The 16,721-nt window shown below is 45.1% G+C and overlaps 2 protein-coding genes across 2 annotated transcripts; both read left to right on the top strand.

Moving 5' to 3' along the window:
- Positions 1–231: 231 nt before the first annotated feature.
- Positions 232–1,593, top strand: LOC122742321 (metallothionein-1E-like). The gene is made up of 3 exons (XM_043986489.1): positions 232–346; positions 996–1,061; positions 1,367–1,593. Exons 1-3 carry the CDS (start codon positions 319–321, stop codon positions 1,459–1,461), a joined length of 189 nt encoding a protein of 62 aa, XP_043842424.1. The 5' UTR covers positions 232–318; the 3' UTR covers positions 1,462–1,593.
- A 12,535-nt stretch (positions 1,594–14,128) lies between these two features.
- Positions 14,129–15,696, top strand: LOC122743702 (metallothionein-1E-like). The gene is made up of 3 exons (XM_043988826.1): positions 14,129–14,281; positions 14,776–14,841; positions 15,479–15,696. Exons 1-3 carry the CDS (start codon positions 14,254–14,256, stop codon positions 15,571–15,573), a joined length of 189 nt encoding a protein of 62 aa, XP_043844761.1. The 5' UTR covers positions 14,129–14,253; the 3' UTR covers positions 15,574–15,696.
- The last annotated feature ends 1,025 nt before the right edge of the window (positions 15,697–16,721 follow it).

Below are 16,721 nucleotides of genomic sequence, written 5' to 3'. Positions count from 1 at the left end.
AGTATCGAGGCCAGCAGCACGTACTGGCTCTGCACACAGTCCCTCAGGTGCCCGGGTGCCCCAGAATCTGCACTCAGTATCAGAATTCTGAGAAATTTGCACCCGTAACCAAACCTGAGGTCAGCCCATGATTCAGCACCACCCAGGGGCTGAGTGCCGGAGGCTGGCCTTGGGCAGAGGGGAGGAGCCGGGAGAGAAGGGGCGGCGCCTTTGCACTCGCTCTCCTGGTCTTTTCCCCATAAATGAGAAGGCGCGACTCTCCCCTCCACAACATCCTTCTCCTGTGACAACTGCGCGTCTGATATTTACCTGCCAGCCATGGACCCCAAATGTAACTGCGAGAATGGTAAGGGACTCCTGGGTTCTGGAAATCCCCACCGGCGAGGTACGCTCTGCCGGTGCTGGGACAGCTCAGTCTTGGTTTTGGGGACAGGATTGTTGGCTGGGGAGAAAACAGTAATCAGAGGCAGGGAGGTTGGGTTGGTTTTTTGTTTGTTTTTGTTTGTGAGGCAATTGGGGTTAAGTGACTTGCCCAAGGTCACGCAGCTAGTAAGTGTTAAGTGTCTGAGGCCGAATTTGAACTCAGGTCCTCCTGACTCCAGGGCTGGTGCTCTATCCACTGCGCCACCTAGCTACCCCAGTTTTGTTTTAAAAAGAAGCACTGGTAAACTTTTCATCCTTTCCTTCTCTGCCTTTTGGAACTAAAGCTCTGGACCAGAAATATGCCTAACAGTCATGGCCCTAGGAATGGGGCAGCGCTTTTTTGAACCAAGGACAGGTTTTAGGGTTCCATCTAGAAAGGGGCTTCCTTAGGAAGGGGGCAGGGAGTGGGTAATGGGACAGTCTTGTCATGGGGAACAGTTAGATTGAGGGTTTGGGGTTCTATGGTTTCTGAGGGGAGAAGATGCTTTTCTGGGAAGATCTCAGGTCTGGCACCTACTCGTAAGTTTGTCCCAGGGATATGGCCATGCATTCTCTTCCATTCTCTCCTCCAGGTGGCTCTTGCACCTGTTCAGGCTCCTGCAAATGCAGGTCGTGCCAGTGCACCTCCTCCAAGAAAAGTGAGTATTTGCAGGGTTGGGGTATGGAAGGGGAAAGACTTTCTGTGGGTTGAACTAAAAGAGACCCCGTCCTACCAAAGAGATTCCTGTGTAGCCCTGGGTGGAAGAAAAGGGGTCAGGGAGGGAAGGAGGTCCAGTGGGATCATTTCCTAGTGGTACAAAGTCCCCTAAATGTCCCATGAGGAAACATGGTAAGCTGACTTCCTTTTCTTGCTTCTGAAACCCATCCCCATATACATCCCTGGGGCTGGGCTCCGACAGAGTCTCAGGTCAGAGCCCTTCACACTCATCTCTTTCCTTCTTAGGCTGCTGCTCCTGTTGCCCAGCAGGATGTGCCAAGTGTGCTCAGGGCTGTGTCTGCAAAGCCCCCCAGACTAAGAGTTGTAGCTGTTACCATTGACGTTCCCACATCCCTTTGCCTGTAAATAGAAGAATTTGTACGGACCTAAATTTTATTTTCATACGCCATGGATGTCTTCTAATGTTTTTCTATGAAATGTATGAATTAAAATAAACTTGATAAATACCTTTACATTTCTTGTCCTCTTCTATTTGGAGAATATTAATTCACATCAGTTTACAAACTTTCTTTTTCCCCCCCAACTCAACAAACCTGTATGATAGCTTGTAGGATCAGTATTATTCTCATTTAACAGTTAAGTAAACAGTTCTAGAGAGAATTAAGGATTACCCACAGAGAATGTGGCTCTACCCTGGGGGTTTGGGAAATAGACACCTAAGCCCTTTTTTTGGATAATCTTGGGGGGTTTGGATAATCTTGGGGGTTGACTCCCAAAACCATTTTGTTCTTATACCACCTATTACATCTCTATAATGGGACTGTGTCAGAAATAGACAATTTGACTAAGCTTTGGGCAAAAAAGTTGGGAATGCCTTGTGATAACTACAAATTACTGAGAACTGACTGATCCCCACCCAGTCCCCCCTACCCAGGCAGGTGAATTGCCTGGGGCTACCCAATCTTTTGTCATTTCCAGGCTCCTGATGGACTTATGGACCTCTCCCCACCTCCCTATCCCCTCCCAATGTTTCCCCACCTTACTCCCTGGACTTAATGTAGATGGACTCTTTTACATAATATAAAGTAATTTCTATTTAGAGTTAAGTAGCATCTATACTTTGGAGCAGTTTTTTTTTTGGGGGGGGAAGGGTTCCCTTTTGTTCTGTTACCCCATTAAAAACCCTGTCCTCAGTTCTCATCTTTGGGTATTCATTCCTAGCTTCCAAGCTTTGCAATACCACGAGCTATAGTTACTCTGCCCCAATTAAAGAGCTTGTTTCTCCCATATTGATTGTTTTCCTTAATTTACAGGTTAACACTTGATAGAAATGGAATCTTCTAGACTGAATTGTTAGTTATAGATTGAAGGCATCTCATAGAATGTTTGGTCCAACTTGTTCAGGGTCCCACGGCTAATGAATACTAGAGGTGAGACTTCAACCTAGCTACCAAAGACTCTAGTGCCAACAACACCCTGTCTGCTACACCATGCCTCCTCTAAGGAGCTTGAATCCAGAACTTATTAAAGCAGGTCTTTTTCCTACAGTCTCTTGAGTGTTCTCTAGTATTATATTAGATTTATAGTGCATGGAATTTGTAGACAATAGGAACTTGGGGCAAAGGATGGATGGCTGTGCAAAGGGTGATCCTTTGGAGTATTCCAAAGCAATATTATCCTGAGAAAGATGCTATAGCTACTATGGCATTCATCCATTCTATAACTAAAGAAGATATAAAATACAAATTCCCTCTCTTTACAAGTCTTCAAGAAAAGATGGATGACCATCTGTTGGGTATGTTATAGAGAGGATTCTTTTGTGTGTGTATGGGTGGGACTAGATGGCTGCTGAGGTAAAATTCTGTGATCCTTTGAATTATATTTGGTTGTGATATATTAAAGTCAGGCATATTTTTCAAAAAGAGGAATTTAAAAAAGAAAAAAAATTAGTTCAATCCTTCCTTTTCCAGAGGAAGAGTTAGAGAGAAGTGACTTGCCCAAAGAATGATGACCTTGGAGTCAGGTAAGCTGGGTTTAGAATTTTCACTGACACTTACTACCTGTGTGACCTTGGACAAGTCATTTATGGGTCCTAGTATCCCCACCTATAAAATAAAGGGGCTGGACTAGATGAAATTGGAGTTTCCCTCCAACTCTAAAGTTATGATTCTTGGTCCTAACTAGGTCCCTAGGTATTCAGCGGGAAAGTTGGGAGTAGAATCCAATCATCATTTGAATGTAGATTAAGATGATAAGATCCATAGCTTTAGAAATGGAAGTGACCCTAGGGATCAAGTTCAACTCCCTCATTTTTCAGATAAGGAAATGGGCCCTGAGAGGTTGTGAATTCCACAGGATCAGATAGCTAGTAAATTATCTGAAGTAGAAGGTCTAATTGCATCAGTAGCATGACTTAGGTCAAACAATACCTACATCAAGTCTTAATTAGATCAGGTTGCCCCTAAAAGGAAGAAGCATTAAATATGGAGACCAGGGTTTGAATCCCTGACTGGGGCTTATCTATGTGACCTTAGGAAAGTTATTTTACCTCTCTGGGCCTCAGTTTCCTCATCTGTAGATTGAAGGCCATGTATTTGACAACCTCTAAAGTGCTTTCTGTCTCCAGGCCCTATAGGATGGTCTCTTCTCTGAGATGGAAACTAGTGCTCTTCTCTTCTAAATCTTCATGTTAGGACTCCCTGTGGCATCCTTGCCCAGGGCTGGCTTCAGCCAGCAAAGTTGGCCAGCAGGGTTGAGTCTTCCAGGGTTTTACCAGACACTCTCCCCACTTCACAAGACAGAGCCTGTGGAGAAAATTTTCAAGTCCCACATTCTTTTATGCCTACGTATAATTGGGGTAATGGAGAAGCACAAACTAAAGTTATGTTTGCTTATTAGGTGGAAGAGATGAGGCCAAGGAAGACATAATTAATGTCAACAGTTGACCCTCAGGCTCAATACATGCAGAGGGGATTAATTATCTTTAGAACATCAAAGAGGGAGGCTAGTCAGCAGGCCCCTCATTGGAGACTACATAAGACAGCTAGGAGTTCTCTGTAACACAGACATCTCGATGAAGGGAATTTAAGAGTCAAGATACCTGGTTTCCACACAGAATATGCCTCTCATTGGCTGTGTGACCTTGGATAAGTCACTTCCCTGGGGCTTCGTTTCCCACTTCTGTAAAACAATGGTGTTTTATAGGATGCTATCTGAGGTTATTCCCACCTTTCACATTCTCTCATCTTCCAGGAGTATGGTTGTTTCAGGAGGTCTTTGAAGGAAGCGAGGAAGATTGAGAGGGCAGGGAATCCTGGCCTCTCAGACTAGTTCTGTCTCCCCAGTGGCTAAAATTTTGACAATGACACTGGTCCCAGTGTCTAAAATTTTGTTGTTAGTGATTCATTTATTTGAGTTAAGTACTGATTGATCTCTCTCTGTCAGCCCTGTACAAAATACAACTAACTGGTCTTGGGAGGGGGAAGCTTGAATTAGTGTCCATTCACACAGTGAATTAGTATGAACTTCCTAGTGGCAGGAAGCTTTACATAACTTGAGAGCAAGTGTCTGGCTGCAGAAAATGGGGGGAAAGGGGGAGGGGGAGGAGCCCTGAAGTTTTTTCTTAAAAATTTTTATGACCATGATTTATCTAGAGGGAGAAGGAACCAATAAGAAGAATGGGACAGTCTCAGACACTTAACACTTACTAGCTGTGTGACCCTGGGCAAGTCAATCCCAATTGCCTCACCAGAAGAAGAAGAAGAATTCAGGGAATGGGAAAGTCTAAGTTTTTCATAAACTCCAAAGGAGAAGGAACCAGAAGCTCCCCCTTTTTTTTTTTTTTGCAGGGCATTGGGGGTTAAGTGACTTGCCCAGGGTCACACAGCTAATAAGTGTCAAGTGTCTGAGGCTGGATTTGAACTCAGGTACTCCTGAATCCAGGGCCAGTGCTTTATAAACTGCCCCACCTAGCTGCCCCAGAAGCTCCCAGTTTTTAATCATGTTGAGTCACATGGATGGGGAAGGAGCTGGGGTTGTCGTCTTTGCACACAGCTTGCACTGGGTGGGAAGCCACAGCAGAGGTGAGGTGCACTCGGCTCAGTCCTGTGCACTGAGCCCACAAGTCAGCCCCCAGTGTGGGGCTTTGTGCAGGATGGTGGCCTTCCCGCAGGGTTACCCTCCTGCTGGTAAGGAAAGGACATGGTTGAATTATTTATTGACTTGCTTTCAATCGTCCAGTCAGCCCTTCAAAGAGAATAGCCTGACACCTAGCCGAAATGCTCCCCAACTGTGGTTTTACAGTATAAGTGGGAAAGGGATTCCTGGACCGGGGGCTGTCAGGGGCCAAGGGGCCTGCCTCTGCTCCTAGTATGCTGGGCTCAGCCTCATTGTCCATACAGGAGCCTGTCACTGGGAGGAGAAAGGGCTGTGGGCACAAGATGGGGAAAAGGTAAGGGATTGGGGGAGGGGTGGATTTGTTTTGAAATGAAACAACAAAGAACTAGTTCCTTCCCCCCACCCCGACCCCTTTCTTCTGTTCTGCTTCAGCGACACAGAGACTCACAAATAAAGCTTTACCGTGTGTTATGGGGGAAATTGATGAGGGTTTGGGATAGGAGTCCTTAGGAATTCCTCTTTAAAGAATTACACCCTCTTGCACACAAATCTAATTAGAATAAAATAATAGTTTATTTAGGTGGGAAGTTGGGTGAGGAGCGGCTCTGGATCTCTCAAGCCATCTCGGTCTTCCTCATGCCCCAAAGGCAGCAGCCACACCTGATCTTATCTCCCTGAGGGGTGGGGGAGACTGGAATGAAGGGTGGTGGTCCTAGAGCTAGCTCAATCCCAATCCGGAGCCATTTATCTCTTTAGGTGTGTCTTTCCTTTAGTTTAGTTTCTCAAGGAGAAGGTTCTTTGATTTACCCCAGAAAACTTCTGAGGTACCCAGACCCATTCAAATGAGGTACTCCAGCCCATAACATTCCCCACTTCTCTCTATATAAGGAAAGGGGTGAAGATTCTTCTTCTGTAATTGCTTCATGCTGAGCTTGGTCAAAGAAATCACAAGGGGGGAGAGGGGAAGGGGGGAAGTGGGAAAGTCCTGATCCGCAGAGTTTGAGGAGATGTGAGGTCCAGAGGGTGAGAGGAGATGTATAGGCGCTGGCTGTAGCTGCCATGAGGTTGAAGCCTTGAGCCTAGATGGAACAGACTTAAACAAAAATTTTAAAGAGTCCCGGGCAAAAAAATCAAAAAGGACTTAAGGTGACAAGAGTGCATGTCAAGTTGATACAATTGCTCACCGACTTATACATTATAAGAAAATTTAGAAACATAATACCTTTGGAGATTTCTTTCTTTTTTTGTGTGTGAGGCAATTGGGGTTAAGTGACTTGTCCAGGGTCACACAGCTAGTAAGTGTTAAGTGTCTGAGGCCAGATTTGAACTCAGGTACTCCTGAATCCAGGGCTGGTGCTCTATCCACTGCACCACCTAGCTGCCCCAGAAACATAATACCTTAAAACAATATTAGGATTTTTTTTTAACTTGAAACAAAACCAATCAATTATCAATCAGGTGTTCTTAATTCAGTCAAATGTGCTGCACTCCATACACAAAACTTTCCACTCATACCTCAGAAGCTTATCAGATAAGGAGTAGAGTTGAAGAATAGCTGCTTTTTTCTTTTCTTCAGTGTAGGCCAGCAAGCCAAAATGCAAGATGGGTCATGGCCTGCTTTACCAGAGTTAAGTAATTAGATCAAAGCTTAATTCTGGTGGATAAAGCACCAGCCCTGGATTCAGGAGTACCTGAGTTCAAATCCGACCTCAGACACTTGACACTTACTAGCTGTGTGACCCTGGGCAAGTCACTTAACCCCCATTCCCCCCCCAAAAAAAAGCTTAATTCTGTGTAGTTCAATGGTTAGACTTAAATACATACATATATATATACATATATATATATATTGCCATATATATATATATATATATATATATATATATATATGTATAGCAACTTTACACATTACAAATAATTCCCGATTTTAAACTATTCTACTATGAAAGATTTTAAGAGTAGCAGTAAACAAGTCAACAACTGTGAGATGGCTACAGGTTATTTCTTCTTGTCTTCATGCAAATCAAGTCTTCATGTCTGAATGTCACTAGATCTGGTGGGAAGCTTCTAGCAATGGGGGACAACTAGTGTTAGAGTTGTTCTTCCTGGTAGAAGAAGGCGCTTTTCTGGGCAACTGAGAAAGGCAGAGGAACAGATCATTCCATCCTTTATTTATTTATTTTTTTTGGGTGAGGCAATTGGGGTTAAGTGACTTGCCCAGGGTCACACAGCTAGTAAGTGTCTGAGGCCGGATTTGAACTCAGGAACTCCTGAATCCAGGGCCGGTGCTTATCCACTGTGTATTCCATCCTTTATTAAGGCAAGACTGGGAAGATCTTGGGCAGTGACCTTGGAGAGCAGGAGCTGAAGGCTGGAGAGTCTGGAGAGAAGCATTCTACATGTTTATCTCTTATCCCAACCCTACCCTGTAGCTCTGCCCTGCTTCTTCTCTAACAATCACGTTCTGTCCTCTTCTCTCCCACGTGGGCAGGCTCCACCACATACAACTCATTTCTGGGTAGTATAGCTGTTTTTGTCAAGAAAGGTTAAATGGGGGGGGGGGTGTTGAGGCACAAGGAGAGGGTAGAATACTTTCCAAAGCTCGAACTAAATTCCATCAGAAAAGAGCCTGTGTAGTCCTGGGAATATATATAGTCAGTGCAGGAGGGAGGGAATTCATGTTCTAGAAGCTATAAGTCCCCTAAATCTTCCATGAGGAGCCCAGGTCCCCTAGCATCCCTCCTGTGCCTCTGAGGTTCATCTATATGGCATCCCTGAAGCTGGGTCTCAGGCCAGGACCTTTCCCACTCATCTTTCCTTCTCAGGCTTTTTGCTGCATTGGTGTTGTTCAGTCATTTCAGTCTCTGACTCTTTGTAACCCCGTTTGGGGTTTTCTTGGCACAGATACAGGAGTGGCTTGCCATTTCCTTCTCCAGCTCATTTCACAGATGAGGAAACAAAGACAAAAGGGGTTAAATGACTTACCCTGGGTCATACAAGCTAGTAAGTATCTGAGGTGTGATTTGAATTCACATCTTCCTGACTCCAGGCCTGGTGCTCTATCCACTGTGCCACCTAGCTGCCCTATTTGCTGCTCCAGCTGTCTAATGAGATGTGTCAAATATGCCCATGCCTGGGAGGCAGCTAGGTGGTGCAGTGGATAAAGCACTGGCCCTGGATTCAGGAGGACCTGAGTTCAAATCTGGCCTCAGACACTGTGTGTGTCTGTGTGACCCTGGGCAAGTCACTTAATCCTCATTGCCCCACAAAAACAAAACAAAAAACCAAATATGTCCAGGCCTGTGTACAGCCTTTTCCTTGCCCCCTTATGGTACCCGACTGACAATTTTAGCAGTCACTAGGCTGTCTCACTGTGCCTGTAAATAGAAGAATTTGTACAGACCTAGATTTTCATATATTATAGACTTATTTTCTATTTTTTTGAAAAAAAAAATTAAAATACACTCACTGAATTCCCTGAAAAGGGACAGGAACCCACAACCCTTTGGGTTGTGCTACTTTGGGGACCTTAGTAGGGAGGGAATGTTCTGAAAAGGGCTTTCAAACATAGATTCCCAAAGATATCAGAAGCAGAAGGGTCATGAGCTATTCTTAGTTGCAATGTTTTTATTTTACAGTTGAGGAAACTGAGCCACCAAGTAGGGAAGTGACTTTCCCAAGGTCATACAGTTAGTACCACAGCAGAGACTAGAATCTCCAGCTCTTCTGAGAGCTAGTTCAGCGTTAGCAAGTGACCTCTGGGATAGTGGCTGCTCGAGTCTCTCGTCTCCACAGCAACACCGGCAAAGCAGGTGCTACATCACTCCCCAGGGCCAGCAAAGGAAAATAAAGATTTGAAGAGGGAAGTTCAGGCAACAAGCTGTAGGTCCAGTTTTATTGGAAGATCGAGTGCATGGAAGGAGGAGCAGCATAGAAAGGATGGAAAGAGAAGCTGGAGTCAGATTGTGAATGGTCTTAAATGCCAGGCTGAGGAATTTGCAGTTTATCCCAGAAATAAAAAGGCTAGGGAGCCACTAAAGGCTCTGGAGCTGGTTGGTAAATGTGGTCAGATCTGTGCCCTGATAATTCTGGAGGTTATTTGGAGGAGGGACTGGATGTAGGAGAGGCAGGAAGCAGGAAAACCACAGCAATTTAGGTGAGAGGTGATAAGGCCTAAAACAAGTTGGTGACTGTATGAAAGGCAATAAGGAGATAGATTCTATTGATGTTAGGAAGATACACTCAACAAGACTTGGCATATTATTGAGTGTGAGCAGGGAGGAAGAGGGATGAATCAAGGATGACACTAAAGATTTGGAAGGGAAAGTACTCATGTCCTGTTTCAATATGGTGACCGCTCTCCTCCCTCACATCTCAGAAGCCCAGGCTTCCTTTAAGACTCATCTTAAATGTCCCCTTCTGCAGGAGGCCGTTCCCATGCTGTGTCCTCCCTCCCTTCCCCTTCCCCATCTTTAGGGCCTTCCATCTACTCTGTAGGTATCTTGAACATACTTTGTATGTATCTTTTATTTATATGATGTCTTCCTCATTAGAATGTAAGCAAGGCAGGGATTGTTTTTGCTTTAATACCCAGGGTTTACTTGGCACAGTGCCTGGCACAAAGTAAGAATTTAATTAATGTATTGTTTAGTGATGATTAAGCTTGAGATATAATGTGGTACAGTGGAAAAAATACTTGCTTTAGAGTTAGAGGAACTGGGTTGCTACTTCTTTTTTTTTTTTTTTTTTTGCAGGGCAATGGGGTTTAAGTGACTTGCCCAGGGTCACACAGCTAGTAAGTGTCTGAGGCTGGGTTTGAACTCAGGTCCTCCTGAATCCAAGGCTAGTGCCTTATCCATTGCACAACCTAGCTGCCCCCGGGTTGCTACTTCTTATGTATGTGACCTTAGAGGGGCAGTTAGGTGGTGCAATGGATAGAGCACTGCCCCTGGAGTCTAGAGGATCTGAGTCCTGCCTCAGACACTTAGTAGCTATATGACCCTGGATGAGTCACTTAACCTTGATTGCCTTAAACATCTGGGGCCATCTCCAGTCACCCTGACCTACATCTTACCACTAGACCCAGATGGCCCTGGAGGACAGAGTGATGTTGATGACCTTGCACAACCCTCTCTCACTTAAATTCAGTGCAAGTCATGACATCACCTCCCGATGTCATGGTCCTCTTGAGAACAAAGGACATACAGCAACAGCAGCAACAGCAGCAACAACAACAACAACAACAACATGTGACCTTAGGCACATCTCAGCTTCTTAACCCCAGTTTCATCAGAAATGGGGACAATAATAGCACTTACCTCAGACAGTTGCTGTAAGGATTGAATGAAATAATCAGTGTAAAACAATTGGTTTATCTTAAGGCACTATAAAAATGTTAGCTGTTATTTTTATCTTTCTTCCTCTATTGAATACAGCTGACCCCTTGGTAGGAATGAAGATGAAAAGAGATGAAAAGGTGATCCAGAAGCACTAGTTACACTATTAAGAGACAGGGATAAGACCTGTGTTTTCTTTTCTTTTTTTTTCTTAGATTTTTTTTTTGGGGGGGGGAAGGTGGGGCAATAAGGGTTAAGTGACTTGCCCAGGGTCACACAGCTAGTAAGTGTTAAGTGTCTGAGGCTGGATTTGAACTCAGGTACTCCTGAATCCAGGGCTGGTGCTCTATCCACTGTGCCACCTAGCTGCCCCCAAGACCTGTTTTTTTCACCAATTCAGACTGGCACCTTTCCAACCACTTCTTTTCTTAGAGTGTTGTCTAGAGTGTGGAAAAGTTATGTGACTTTCCCAGGATCACCCAGGCAGGGTGTGTTAAAGGTAACACCTTAACCTAGGTCTTGTTGGATTTGAGACCAGCTTTCTAAGCCATTTTGTCACACTCTCTTTCACTATCATTAATAATAATAAGATTAACATGAGGTAACATTGACCTGGGGCAGGGAAGTTGGGAGTGGGAAGGAAAGTAGTTTCTTTTCCTTTTAAAAAAAAATAAATCAATATTTGTCCTCATTCAAGGCAACATGGTATAATGGAAAGTGTATTGGATGTGCTGTTAAGAGGGGTCTGGGTTCAAATCCTGCCTTGACACTTCTAGCTGTGTGATCACTGGCAATTCAATTTGAGCCTTCAGAGATTTTCTTAGCAGCCCTTTGGTCTTGTCACTCTCTTCAATATTTCTACCAGCAGAAAACACACTAGAAGGTGAGAGCAATTGTTAGGAGGCACACAACCTTAACCTTTCTCCCCTTTCTACTTTCCCCCCACCATCTTGATGCTTTTGACTCCTCCTGTTCTACATTAAGAAATCTGTGTCCTAACTCTGAACTTCCCGGAAGGTATGCTTTGTATTTTCCCGACGGCGTGTTGATGACACACTGTCTACACTGCCAGGGCTGCTGACTTCCGTTCCTTTACAAGTAAGTAGCTAGGAATTCATGTCAACAAAGGATCACAAGGATAGGAGGGAAGGAGACATGGGATGGGGGTGGGAAAGACAGAGGAAAGGGTGAGAAACAGAGATGGGGGGATTGGAGGGGGGAGCCCGAAGGACAGAGACAGCGATGGAGAGACAAGCAGAGACCAATAGACAGAGACAGACAGAGATAGAAAAAGAGAGCAAACAGAGAAGAAAGGGGGAGAGAGGAAAAGGGGGAAAACAGGAGGAAGGTGGGAGAGAAAAGAGAAGAAAAGGAGAAAGAAGAGAGCAAAGAGGGGAGATGGAGAGGGAAAGAAAAGAGAAGGAGAGGGAGAGGAAGAAAGATCAACTTAGAGACAGAAATCTTAAAAACTCAACATAGAGAGCATGGGGTGGTGGTGGTGACAGAGAAGTTTGGAAAAGGTCATCCTGCGTGTCCTCAATACTACTCAATGCACCTGTCCATTCCTCCACTCCCGCCCCTACTCTTAGCCTCCATCTTTAGGGTGGAAAGGCGTATCCTCTGTCTGAATTTCTGAGAGATGTTTGAGCACTCCCTTTCTGCTTGGTAATAATCTCTCAACAGAAAACTGCATTTCTGTAGCGTGCTTGAGTTGAGGGCACTGATGGAAGTAGATTGTACAGTTAGTCAGTCAATAAACATTATGAAGAGTCTACCAAGCACCAGGCACAGTGCTAAGTCCTGGGAAACAAGGAAAGGGTCAGGGTTAGGGATCTTATAGTCTAATGGGGAGGATAACACACAAAAGGAAGCTGAAAATGGCAGTGGTGGGGAGGATTGGCTGGGGTAAGAGAGGCAGCATGAGTCCAGAGAAGTGGAGCTGGGTGGGAAATGAAGGGTCGGCCTGCCTGGGCATTCTCCTTAAATGGAGGGTATACGTGGACTCGGGAAAAGAATACAGGATTTGGCATCAAGGGACCAAGGTTTAAGAGGACACAGGCTTGAAATAAATCAGAAGAAGGTTCTACTGTGAAAAGCAAAACCAAAGATGACCAGATAACAGGATGGACATATTGAGGAATCAAGGGACTATTAAACTTTAGATTGACCTGGGGGCAGCTAGGTGACGCAGTGGCAACTGCGGAAGTGGAAGATTGATTTGTATGTTTGTTTGTTTGTTTTGAGGCCACTCTTTGCCACATTTCTTACCTAGCCTTAATCACTGAATGGATATTGCCTCAGACAAACAGACCCAGGAAAGATCTCAGCTTAAAAAGTCCAAAGTCTTTCACTGTGTGGAGCCATCTCTAGTCGTCCACTGGACCCAGATGGCCACATGTTTGAGGCCATATTTGAACTCAGGTCCTCCTGACTCCAGAACCAGTGCTCTATCCACTGCGCCACCTAGCTGCCCCTGGCAAATATTTATTAAATGGATGGATGGTTGGATCTTTCTGGTCTGGAAGGGTCTAACAATGGAGCCAGGAATTTGGGCTGAATGGCCTAAGTAGCTAAACCACCGGTACTTCCCACAGAACCCCTAAGGTTATTCATTACATTTGTATAGAGCAGACATATCCATTGTAGCTCCGTCTCTTTAAGAATATTCATGCCCAGGGGCAGCTAGGTGTCGAAGTGGATAGAGCACCAGTCCTGGAGTCAGGAGGACCTGAGTTGAAATCTGACCTCAGACACTTGACATTGACTAGCTGTGTGACCCTGAGCAAGTCACTTAACCCCAATTGCCTCACCCAAAAAAAAAAAAAAAAAAGAATATTCATGCCCAGATTGCACATGTATAACCTATATCAAATTGCTTACCATTTTAGGAAGAGGGGAGGGGAGGGAGGGAGAAAAATTTGGAATTCAAAATTTAGTAAAAAATGAATGTTAAAAATTGCCTTTATGTATAATTGGAAAAAATAAAATACTATTTTAAAAAAATGTTCAAGCCCATTCTAGGACCTCTGAACATTTCTGCTCCCCTATTCTACCCCCTCCCTATCCACCCACTTCAACTCTCTTTTCTGCCTAACCAGGCAATAAACACAGGTGCCTGAGCAATGACAACAGAGTAGGCAGAAGCTGGGGAGCTGACACCTTCAACACAGAGGGTTCATCGGGTAATCATCAGAGAACAGAGGCCTGAGCGTCACTTTGTAAAGGGGCCCTGACAGGGCAAATGGTCACCCTGCCAAGGACACAACAAGAAGTTTGGGAATGGGAAGGGCTGAACTAATTTTCCCAATAAGAAAAAGGAGACTAGCTCCTCATTACTGGTAAGGAATAATACAAGCTGGCTGGGAGCAGAGGACACACAAGGGTACATGATGTTCTGTATGATTACAGGGCCTCTTCCCACCTTTGCACACAGCTCCTCTGGGCCAGGAGGCAGCAGCTGCCCCCAGAGATCTGCACTCAGCCCCCTAGATTCCGGGGAATTTCCCTCTGAGTCATAACCTGGGCACCGAGCCCATAACTCAGCCAAGTTGGAGGGCCGAGTGCAAGAGGCTCGGTTTGGGCTAGGAGGAAGGGGGCAGAGCCTTTGCACTCATTCTCTGGTTCTGCTATAAAGAGAGGAGCTGGACAGATCCCTCCACAACTCATCCTTCAAGCCTTCCAGACCATTCTCCAGAGAAACGTGCTCCAGACCCACCAGCAATGGACCCCAACTGTGACTGCGCAAATGGTAAGGGGTTCCTTGGTTCTCAGGCCCCCTTAGGGGCCAGGGCCTGGTCTCTGCCCTGGCACTGATTTGATCTAAAAAGGAAAGGCCTGGGAGGAAGGAAGCTGCTATTAGCATGGAAAAGATGGTTGGATTGGTTCTAAAATGGAGGACCTGAATTCCATTTCTTAGAGAAAAAATGACAAAGGTGCTTAATAATCGGGGTCTCAGGGATAGGAGCAAGTTGGAGAAGGACTCTTTTGTTGAAGAAACTGACTGCTGGGCTCCTTGGGTTTTAGAGAGGGATGATCAGGGTACCGGGATCTGCAGAGGTGCAGCCCATTAACAGTCCTCCCTTGGGGCATGACTGTAAGATCTAAGAGCTGTTGCCTCATTTTAGGGGCCTGGAGACTGGGGAATGGGAGGGAAAGGATAATCTCATATCTTTGTATTGTCCCTAAAACCGCCCTGATTGGATGCTGACAACTGCTTCCACCTCTACCCCTCCCCCCTTCTAGGTGGCTCTTGCACCTGCGGTGACTCCTGCAAATGCAAATCATGCTCCTGCACCTCTTGTAAGAAAAGTAAGTGCACTAGGAATCTATGGGTAGGGTGGGATAGGGATCTTCCATCTCCTGAACTAAGCAGCGATGGCCTTATCAGAGAGAAGTCTGTGCAGGCCTGAAGGAAGGAAGGGAGGTAGGGGATAGGGGTTCAACTATGTCACTTTAGTCTTAATATCTCCAGTGCCTAGAACATCATCATCACCACCACCGGTAGCATTTGTACAGCGCTTGTAGGTTTCCAAAATGCTTTACAAATATGATCTCATATTATCCTCACGACAACTTTGGGAGATGGGTGCTATTATTCTCTCAGTTTTACAGATGGGGAAACTAAGGCAGACAGTGGTTAAGTGATTTGCTCAGGGTCACATGGCTAGTAAGCATCTGAGGTTGGATTTGAACTCAGGTCTTCCTGACTCCAAGGTCTGAATGCCTTCACTGTTCTACTCTAAGAGGCACATAGTTGGTGATTGTTTGAAATATAGCTAGGAGGGAAGTAGCTGATTTCCTAGTGGAGCTAAATCTTCCAAATAACCCCTTAAAAGGTTTGGGTCACATGGGATCATTCTCTGACTCCCCACTGGGGTCCCTGAGTGGGCTCTTTGGGTACTTGGATCAGGACCCCTCATGCTCATCTCCTGTCTTTCCTTCTTAGGCTGCTGCTCCTGCTGCCCAGTGGGATGTGCCAAGTGTGCCCAGGGCTGTGTCTGCAAAGCCCCCCAGACTGAGAGTTGCAGCTGCTGTCACTGATGTTCCCACCTCCCTGTGCCTGTAGATAGAGGAATCTGTATATGTTCATGCACCATGAGTGTTTTTCTACTTTTTCCCTTTGAAATGTGTAAATGAAAATAAACTGACAATGTTTTTTCTATATATTGTTGTGTTGTATGTTTGGGGGAATGATAAGGTCATGTTTCTCTCTTTCCTTTTTAGACTTGCTTTAGGTTGCTTTTTTAAGAGTTAGGAGATGAAAGAGATGCCAAGTTTCTAAGTAACAAGCTTCCCAACTTCCCTCCTACCCATTCCCCCCAAAGATCTGTTTATGAATCTCTGAAATATTCATCCCATCCTTCCCTATTCCTAACTGCTCCCAGGATATAGGGAGAGCTCAATTCATCCACTCCCAGACCCTAAATACAACTGTTGGGTTCCTCATTTCTCTTCTCTCATCTCTTCTGCCCAAGTATGGGCTAGCCCTTCAGCTTGAATGCAGGGGTGACAGGAGAGGGGAGAGTAAATCCCCCTCTGTGAAGGAAACTGGGGAATAGAGAATGGTGAAATGAGGGGCCCCAGAGCTGAGATGTAATGTCATGTATGAGGTTTACATATGTTATTTCATTTCCATATTATTAAGGCTTTAAAAAGCCTTTTGGGGGAAGCTAGGTGTTGTAGTGGGTAAAGCACTGGTCTTGGATTCAGGAGGACCTGAGTTCAAAGAAGGCCTCAGACATTTGACAAGTACTAGTTCTGTGACCCTGGACAAGTCACTTAACCCTCATTGCCCCCCCTCCCCAAGGCCTTTTACACCCAACAACCTTGTCAGGCAGATGGAACAACAAGAATTTATTAAGTGCCTACTATGTGCCAGATACCATGTTAAGTGCTGGGATTACCAAAAGAAAAAGAAAAAAAGGGGGGAGGGTACAAAAACAGTTCCCATTTTCAAGGAGCTCACAGAATAATGGAATAGTGTATCATTAACACTGTTTTATAGATGAGGACACTGAAACTCAGAACTTCAACAGGTTTACCCGTCGTCATTCAACTACTCAAGTCCAGTGATCTTTGCATGACAGGACATTGCCTTCCTAAAACATTACTGTGCTAGTCAGAAATAAGGGATGTGACACCTCGACAAAGGAGGCAGATCAGCTTAGGAGACTGTTCCAATAAACATG

This window comes from Dromiciops gliroides, chromosome 2 (genome assembly GCF_019393635.1).
Source record: "Dromiciops gliroides isolate mDroGli1 chromosome 2, mDroGli1.pri, whole genome shotgun sequence".
In the NCBI taxonomy this organism is placed as follows: Eukaryota; Metazoa; Chordata; class Mammalia; order Microbiotheria; family Microbiotheriidae; genus Dromiciops; species Dromiciops gliroides.
This window is presented reverse-complemented; position numbering and strand designations above follow the sequence as displayed.